The following is a 9741-nucleotide window of genomic DNA, read 5'->3' as shown; positions in this document are numbered from 1 at the left end:
GGTGAGCAATTGTACTGTGCATCACTTGTTTTGTGTATTATTATTATCATATTATTATTATTATCATTTTATTTCAATTATTAAACTGTTTTTATCTCAACCCACGACTTTTTCTAACTTGTGCTCTTCCAATTCTCTCCCCCATCCCACCGGGTGGGGAGGGAGTGAGCGAGCGGCTGCGTGGTGCTTAGTTGCCGACTGAGGTTAAACCACGACAGTCACTAAGAATTCACCTAAGTTACAGTCCTAACAAAACTGCTTGAACAGTTGAGGGAAGACTGAATGGGGAGGGGGCAGAGAACAGGAAACTGTGGTCTGGACCAGAACTGCTCTTCTGTGGGAACCCAGCACTCTGTAAGCAGACTATCCAAACACCAGTGAATGGGTCCCAAGGCTCCCAAAGAAACTGAGGCCACATGTTTCCATGGCCGTGCCAAAGACAACGGCTACCCTACAACAAACTTTTGTAAAACAACTCAACTTGTAAATTAGGATATCATTGCTTGGTATTATTTTTGTTTTCCCTAAAATCTGATGTGACACTCATCACCTCACCAAATGCTCTTTTGGATTTCACTTTGTAAGAGATCTGGGTTTTCTGTGCCCCACAGAAAGCCTCAGCACAGGCAAGAGCAAAGAATTAGACCCCCATCATTCACCTGCCTCTCCAGCTAAATTCTCTTTTCCAGAATGTTTGTGAAAATTTACTTTGTTTACTGCCAAGGACAGAAGAAGATTAACCAATCTCCAGTGCAAGATTACTGCAATACTAAGTATGAATTTTTAGGCAATGCAGAAAACATTAATCTCTGACAGAAAAAACATATATCATACCAGCCAGTTAAGCATTCTAAAACGCTTATTCTCACAATAACTTTTCAGTCTACAGCAAAGGCATTACAGAAAACATTTCATTCTGCTTTAAACACAGCAATAACTGGAAGGAAGTTACTTACCCATATTTTTCTGCAAGTTCCTTAGCCTCTTCTTCTTTCACCATTCTTTGGTCTTCCAGATCACTCTTGTTTCCACATAATACAATGTCAGGGTTTTCACAATATGCATGCATTTGTAGCTGACCTAACAGCAACAACATGGATAGGGGTCACAACTTACTGTCACTCATAAAGCTCACTAAGAACACTACCACATTTCAGGGGACACAAAGTCCTTCAGGAAAACGACTCTTTGAAAGACAGAAAACAAGTACGTTCTCTGTTATCTCACAGGACTTCTGCTATTGCACTGAGGAGCCAGAGAACAGATGCACATCCACTATCATGTACCCAATGAAAAAGCCCGGGAACAAGCCAGGGGAACAGAAGCCTGACAAAGTTAGCACAGAAGCTGTGTATTTGTAGCTTGAGGAGTTATGCTCACCAAGCATCTTCAACGAGCTGACAGGAAAGGATATACTTCCCTCTCCTGATGGATGATGCAGTTTGGGAACTCCTTTGCCTAGATACACCAGCCTAGTAACATTTGCCTTCCATTAAGTTTTGCTGACAAAGCTTTAGGTGAGTCAAAATAGAGTTTTGCATAGGCTTTCCACACACTTAAATTACTGAATATCACCAGAGTCAGGGATATGACGTTCTCTCAGCTTGCTTTTATATAAGTTAAGATTCAAGTTCAGTAGGCAAAGCTGAATTTCAGGTAAGCACTAGAAGCCACCACTAGCAGCTATTACAGTTATGAATGCAACATTTACTTTCTTTTACTGAGAAAGGTATAAAACCCAGAATTTTCAGTTCTATTTCTCAGTGAGACTCCGTATTTATAAACATAGCCCCCTCCCCGCGTGTGCAAAGAAAGAAAGAAAAAAGAAAGAAGAAAGAAATGCCATACTTATCCAGTTCCTGACATTCAGAAAGCTTTGCTCATTTGTCAGATCAAAGAGCAGAAGAAACCCCATGGCATCTCTGAAGAAAGCCGTTGTCAAGCTACGAAACCTAGACCAACAAAGTGAAATTAGTTGGCTTATCTGACAAGTTACTTTGAAAATATAATTGCATACAGTCATAAAACTGAGGTAACTTAAGACTGAATTAACTAGAATGAAATATTCATCATAATTGTTTTGCTGATGTAGGGACTGGATAACAAGAATTGCTAACATTACTATGGCCTAATCAAGGCCTAAGGAAGTCAAGAAGACATTTCACTCAAGCGTGAGAGCTTTAGATAGTGTCTTCTACTATAAAGCATGACTTGATTAAGATTCAGAAATTAAAATAAGAATGAAATTCAAACTTCAAACAGAAATTTGTCCCCTATACAAATCAGTTCTTGATTTTAAGACTATCAACCACTAGGATGCTAGTCTTTTGATAGACAAATAGGAAAGAATCCTTTGAGGTGATTTCACCTGACTTTCCCAAGACCTCAACATATTTACAGAAATCTAAGGAAAACTGAAAAAAGAAAAGCTTTAAAAACATCTATATGCATTGGCCATGAAAAAATAAACTGAAAGTTTCCAAAAGACAAAAAGCAACCATTACAGTTTTAATGTTCTACAGTTGTAAAATACATTTGTAATTTAACGGGTATTCATAGGAAACTTTCCATCGCTGTTAAAAATAAAGCGCACTTTCCCATCTTGAGTCATACAATTAAAATGTAGCAATCAATAAAGAAAATTCATGTACTTGGTTCCATTTGCATGTAGCTTGCTAACAACTGCCTTACTTGCTGGGGGGGAGGGAGGGGGGGTGCGGAACATACCTTTCCTGCCCTGCAGTATCCCAGAGCTGAAGATGTATCCTCTGTCCTCTGCCAGCAACACCATCTGGCCCACTGGGTCTATACACCTGTAAAAGGTAAATTTGCAAGACTGAGTGTTAGCAGTCCAGCCTCTATAGAACACAAAATAACTGACATTTAAAGTCATTAAATGCAGCAAAACTAGCATTGCCGATGCAAAGATCCCAACTGCTTTATAAGACAAAAGTAATATGGGTTACATTTTAATTTTGCATCCAGCTGAATATTTAAAAATAACGTTAAAAGTGAAACTGGAAAAACAGTATCCAATAGACTATGGACTCCAAAAGATATTTAGTGGCCATTAAGTTTCATTAGGCAAGCTTAATTTTAGTATTTTGATTTTCTATTTTTTGCTATTATCTTGTATCGTGTTCAAATTAAAATGTAATTATAAGAAAGCAACAATTGCATCATTCAATCTGGCAATAAATTTGTACCACTAACAGAACCTCATTAGCAAACAGAATATACTCATAAAGACATCTCCTCTTAGCTGCCAAAAGATTGCTGAAAAAGAGCTGAGGGTAGATCTTGTCATATCACAGCTTAAAAAGCAGAAATTGGATGCTAATAATAAAAGCTGAAGAGTTTACTCAGCATGAAAATATAAATAAGGGCATCTGTTAGCTTTGGAAGGATCAGATAAAAAGAGATGCATTTCTTGTTTAGAACACTTCATATTAGGTCATCTTCTTTACCTTCAACTGTCATTGTACCTAAGACTACCAGAGTTACAAACATTATCTTTAGAGACACATAAACTCGCTGAATTTGTGGATTATATGATTTGGGTTGTGAAACCTAACTCTTACCCTGAGTTACCAAATATGCTGATCAAGTAAACCCACCACGTTTACTATCCCACAAAAGGAATACTAACTTATTAAAGAGACCAGTTTTGCATTTCACTAAGATATTTACTCCTTCCACAACATCCAGATTTCTGGACACTTGGGAAATCATCAGACTACACTGAAAGGCATTTAATACTTCTGCATAAGAATGAAAGAAACTTCTGCCAACTCAATTTCTCATTGCAGTAAGGACTAGCATCCAATTGGTTATCATAATGCAGTGCTCAGCTTCATGTCAAAAGTACGTTTGCCTAGTTTAATAACAATTCAGGGGTTAAAAACAAAAAACCTACCTTATTCTTCACAATTCTCTGGTAGTGGTAACTGCTTAGGAAGCCAGATCAGCTCCATGTATCATGCTATCCCATTTCATTCACATGTTTTAGAACGGTTTTAAAATCAACAATGCAGTCTTTGTTCACTAGCCATTCCAGTTCACAAACAGCAAAAACATTTTTAGTACAGCCCAATCCTTTCTTGTGAAGGGAGCTCAACAATAAAAGTACTACTCCAGGTACTATGTTCACAACTGAGAGTAAATACACTCATCAACGCTTGCTGAGGAGTAAGAAGTGGTTGCTTAGAATCAGCTCTTCTTACTTCAACTTTGGGGGAAATGGGGAGGGACAACACACAACAACAACAAAAATAACCAGGTAAAATGAGATAATTTCCTTGTCACAAGATTAAGTACACAGTAACTACTGATTGCATGCCTACACATAGGGATTGGCAGGTTAGATTTTTAAAAAACAGATTCTAGCCTTCACCAAGACAGATACCATTTTAAAGTAGCACACGGTTTGCGAAAACTCACCACTCTCTTTTCCCGAAAATCAATGCCCACTGTTGTGATAAATTTGGAATTAAATTTGCCATCCGTATATTGGTAAAGAAGGCTGGTCTTTCCTACTCCAGAATCACCGAGTGCTAGAAATTTTATGAGGTAGTCATAGTCCCCATCAGACATAGTGAGAATTCAGGAGACACCTTAAAAAGCAAAGCAAAAAGGATTAGTTAGTAAACAACTCTGCCAAGGCTTCTTTTGACAAATGTTTAAAATACAAATCATTATTTGAACTACAAAGCATCCAGCAGTGGGACCAGTTCTGTACTCTTTTACACTGGTTTCACCTTAAACTCTGAATTATGCCAATTATCAATACCAAATTCAGCTGTGACTGAAAAAATGCATAGTTAATTTTATCACATTCCTCTTATTACAAAGAGAAGGCAACACAATTTTAACTTCTTCAGGAAAGACTGAAAAAAGTCAAGGTCAAAGTATTCAAGATATCTGGAACATGAACTGCAGAACTGTTTTTAATCTGCGTGGAAGCTGGCAAAAGCTACTTAAATGTACCAGCAATGCAATTCTGACCTCATATTCACTGTGACATTATTAAGATATGCAAAAACAATTTTTTTCCAGGGTGCCCACTATATTTAAATAAAAATTACAATAATTTTATATTAATAGCTATTTTTCAGTCTTGAAAAAGTTTTTCATACCAGGAAGAAAAATAAGCAAGCAACATTTTGTTGTTGGTTTTTGTTTGTTTGTTTTGTTTAGAGGACCAATTTTCAAAGTTTTAAAAGTTTTTATCATGATGCTAGTTAATCATTTAAACTAAATCTTGATTCTGAATTGCCATTAAACACCACACACATTTTCCCATGGCCCATACACATTTAAGAAATTTTTCTCTATCCTTTTTGTGCCTTTGAAAAAATAACCGTATTAGATATAGTCTGATCAAAGTGCAGTAACAGCTAGAATGTATTACAAAAATCACTGGCAAATTTCATATATACTAGAAAGAACAATGTAAGTGCACTAGTACTTTCCTGTTGAGTAGCTACTGAGCCTCTCTTCCCCCAAAACAAACAGTAGAGAGCTGCCTTATGTTGTTTTCAAAAAAATGAACATTAAAAGATAAGCCTAAAATAACCATTCTAAAAGCAACATAAAACTGGCATTAAATTGCCTCTTATGAAGAAGGGAAATAGATACCAAAATACAAAAAATAAGATAGATGATGAAATAAAATTAAAAAAAAAAGTAAAATCTGCTGTTTCAACTGCAAATAAGTATTTTTGGAACTATGTGTAGCTTGAACTAGATAAAATTATTCAAGTCCAACACTGTTTGCATCAATGGCAAAACACCAATTCATTTCTTGCATAGCAGCTCACAGCTGGATGTTTGTAACAAACTCGGTATCTCAAGTATGTGGGCATGAACCACTACCATTAAGCTAAAACCGTAACTATCTTTAAAGCTTCAACTCTATGTTAGTACTGCTCTTGGTTACAAGACAGAACTGTTATTAGTTGACTTAGCCATGGCTGGACTTACCACGATCGAATGCAGATAACGGTCAGGTTTACACCCAGATACTCTCCAACTGAAGAGTCAATGGAAAGCATCTGACACTTTTTTGCCATTTCTAGTTTTGAAGTCTCCCTTTCCCCAGCCAAGGCATATTTTACATTATGCCCTCAATGACAGTAAAACCTTGCAGGAAAGGGGTTTTAGGTGACAGAGTTCACATTCATTACCACACCACAGCCAACTAATTCACTTTTCACTGTTGCGTTTTAATACAAAGTTTTGCAACAGAGTAAAAGATTGAAACAAAAAACCCCGCAGTAACAGTTATCAGTGAGCTTTTTACATGAACAGACAGCAACTGCAGGCCTGCATCCACCACGCAGGTCTGAAGGAGCAGTATATTCAAGTGAGCAAGTGGAACAGGCAGCCACACACTGACATAAGGACATTTTTAGAAGAAATTAAAAGCCCTGATCCATTAGACACACTCACACATACCACCAAAAGGGGTTTTGGGGTTTTTGTTTCATTTTTTAAATCCTCCCCCCTGTTGGGGAAGGGGGAAAAAAAAAGTAAAATCAGATCGCCTACCTTGTAGCTCTACAAAGGGTCTTTTCATTGAAATGCACTAGAAGAAAGGGAAAAATATTTTAAAAAGCAACCAAAGAGGTTTTTACTAAAGCCTGGATTTGATTTAGACTTCCATCTCTTATATGGTGTTTCTTTTGCCCTCAGATGTTCTCCAAGGGCAAAGGGCTGTGTAAGCTCCCCCACTACTCAAGTACATGTTCTTTCAGCTTCAATACCCCTAAATTAATTGTTGCTTAAAAAGGCTTAAATGCAAATCTTAGGGCCAGTATATTATACAAAGACAAGCTAGCTTCATGTCTTTTACTATGCTATCCCACTTGTACAGAAGTATTTGCCTTGTCTTGTTGTTTTGTTAGCTAGCTATAGGTATATAGAACATACTTTTCACAAAAGATACAAATGATAGTGCTACCTAATCACTGCTAATTTATGTTGTAAGAAAGCTAATTTATCTTCTGCCCAGTGCAAGACCTTGTGGAGGAAGAAAGGGAGCTACAGGTCTTACTTGGAGCTGTAAGAAACTGTTACAGTTCAGCTGCACCCTTCCACTGGACAGAGCTGGGTGAAAGCTCTGGTTAAAACAGAAAGGGGACCTTGGGGAAGTAAAACCTAAACGTATTCCTAGTGTCCTATCTGACTTGTAGAGTATCTGTTTGGACAAATACGCAACATCATTCGGACCACTTAAACCTCAATTCTCCATATGCTGGTAACAAATGCAATTTGCAAATGACTGATAGAGGACTAGGAGCCCTTCACAGGAAGGTCATAAAAATGCCTCCTAAAGGATTTGCTTGAGAAGGAAATTTTCTCCTTAGGCTTTTGAAATGCACACACCTTTCACTGCACCCTATAATGTCAATCTATTATTCAAATATCTCCAGGGAGTGGTTCTTGTGAAACCCTGCAGTTAACCTATCCTTGGAGACATGCAGAGAGCTATTTTCATAGCAGTTTCAAGCCTTGTCCTCCTCCCTGTACAAATATTTGAAAAGTGATCTCCACCCTCTACTTCCAAGACCTGCAGTCCTAGGGCCCAGACACATCCAGCTCCACACAACAGAAATAAGAATATATTCACAGCAAAGTATATTCATAGCAAAAACTGCTGTGGAGTTTTTAAAAGTCATGGCCCTGTTACCTTACACCCATCCCATTTTTTCCTTCCAATTTGGCTTTTTTTAAAATTAGGCTTTATAGCTTCACACCTTGCAGTCTTTCCTTCCACATTTCTATACCTCATTATAAGGAGAGTGGGAGGTAGAAAAGGAAATATCAGAAAAAATTTATGATAGTTAGAATTCATCAGGTCACCAAAAGAAAAAACACTGAATTCATTATAGAATGATCATTCCCAAATCTTGCTTCTAAGAGTAAGAAGTCCTTGGCTGAAAAAATTCACTGACGGACACAGTTTTAGGCTCCACATCAAGCCCTCCAGGGTTTTTGCCTTTTGTAAACCCCTCCTTGAATCCCATTCAGCTCTAGCTTTGCACTTCGCCTAGCATGCAGATGGACAGGGGCTATGAACAAGCGCTGGGAAAACTCCACTGGCCTTTTCCATTGCTGACAGGACCCCCACAGCCATCACTTAAAGCTGTGCCTATACAGCTGCCACTCTGAAGCCTCCACATACACACACACGTCCAGATTGTGGCTTGCCAAGAAGGGATGCTCTGCAAAGCAAGTGCTGCTTTTGTTCAGTGGATTTCCCAGTCCAAGGTACTTTCACATTAACAGGCATCAATGTTAAAAGGCTTGTATTTTTGCCTCCAGGACACAAATATCACAATTCCAATGCGTGATAAAACATTCAAGACTATGGCAGTGTTGTTCCTGAAAAAATTAAGGAAATTGGCTTGGCATGCAGGATTTCCCCAGTGCAGTATGGGGATAGGGAATATGCTTTCTGAACAAACTGGCCTTGCACAAAACATGCAACTCCTGTGCTGCTACAGAGTTGATGGAGGGGAGAAGGAAGAAGGAAGAAGACACAGAGAGATGAACAGATGAAAACACAAGGCCCTCCCCCCCCCCCAAAAAAAAAGCACTGAGCTGCAAATAAAAATGTGTACACACACACAGAGTGTAAAATTCAGGAAATCTGAACGTGCTCTTAATCAGACAGTCCTCAAGCACATCAATTTAAAGTAAAGTATACCACTTACCCCAAACTCTGCTAAAGGAATAGTTAGGGCACACTGGAGATAGTACTTCCAGTAGGAGTATTTTTCTAGCACCACCTCTTTAGCACACAGCCAAGAGGCTTACGTGTCACCTGTTTGCATTCATGTTGATGGGTGCTCAGAGATAAAGAGGTGTGCCTCATGTCTCCATGTCTAAGGAGGGTGCTGCCTGACAGCATGGCTGGGAAGCAATTACACAGTTCACATGTCCCATTTATTCCTAGAGGCAAAGAGCATTTCAGAAGAGATTTGTGCATGACCTACCTAGAAGCAGATGTAAAGTACCTGCTAAATCACCCACACACCTTAATACAATTACATTGTTCCTACCAAGTGTTTTCATACAAAAATATATTAATGATGGAGTATATGGATCACAGCTGTTCAGTTCCGTTCATAGCTTTACATCCTTCTCTCTCAGGCGCAAGGAGGATACAGCAGTCTGATGCAAACTGCTGTTTTCTTTCTTTCTCTCTTGTACAGACTTGAGAACATCGCGCTGCCCCACGGGTACCATGGTGAAAGCCATCTTTACCAAAGAAGAGAAAAATTATTCTCTGGCAAAAATTGGAACATAAGGTATTACGTCTCACGTGACTTCAGAACATACCTGCACCACCACCCCATTTTGCAGAGAAGCAATACATACTTAAAAGAGGAAGCTTTTTAGGGGTGGAGGAGTCCTCCCCACACTACACCACCTAGCTAGCCCTCCCAAGAGCAAAAAAGCCACTATTCTGTATGAAACTACTCAAATAAAACCATTTGTTTGACTCAACCCACTCTTCCCCCTCATACCAAGTGAAATGACTCTCTACACAAACTCAGACATCACCCCAACATCCCAGATCTGCAGTGCAGCCAGCCATAAAGCCAATGACTAACGTGGTAGGATATACCACAAAACTATAAAGAGACAAACTAATTTGAATTTGCCAAAACACAGACAGTAGACCAATAATTAATTCATATTTTAAGATACCACAGGATTTCATCATGTTATGCT

At 38.5% G+C, this 9741-nt stretch overlaps 1 protein-coding gene across 3 annotated transcripts in view; it reads right to left on the bottom strand.

Moving 5' to 3' along the window:
- RAB27A (RAB27A, member RAS oncogene family) overlaps nt 1–9741 on the bottom strand; it is a 34657-nt gene that overhangs the window by 5066 nt on the left and 19850 nt on the right. The window contains exons 3-8 of one of the 3 annotated variants that reach the window (XM_009272678.2): nt 8718–8955; nt 6550–6586; nt 4441–4613; nt 2728–2813; nt 1849–1952; nt 957–1080 (exon numbers count right to left, since the gene is read on the bottom strand). In XM_009272678.2, the coding sequence (XP_009270953.1) occupies nt 957–1080; nt 1849–1952; nt 2728–2813; nt 4441–4593 (467 nt within the window). In that variant the 5' untranslated portion in view covers nt 4594–4613; nt 6550–6586; nt 8718–8955. The remainder of the gene's footprint in view (nt 1–956; nt 1081–1848; nt 1953–2727; nt 2814–4440; nt 4614–6549; nt 6587–8717; nt 8956–9741) is intronic. The other 2 variants (XM_009272677.2, XM_009272679.2) reach the window with 2 other exon arrangements.

Source organism: Aptenodytes forsteri, unplaced genomic scaffold (genome assembly GCF_000699145.1).
Source record: "Aptenodytes forsteri isolate BGI_AS27 unplaced genomic scaffold, ASM69914v1 Scaffold526, whole genome shotgun sequence".
In the NCBI taxonomy this organism is placed as follows: Eukaryota; Metazoa; Chordata; class Aves; order Sphenisciformes; family Spheniscidae; genus Aptenodytes; species Aptenodytes forsteri.
Note: the sequence above shows the minus strand (reverse complement) of the source record. Positions and strands in the feature narration are given on the sequence as shown.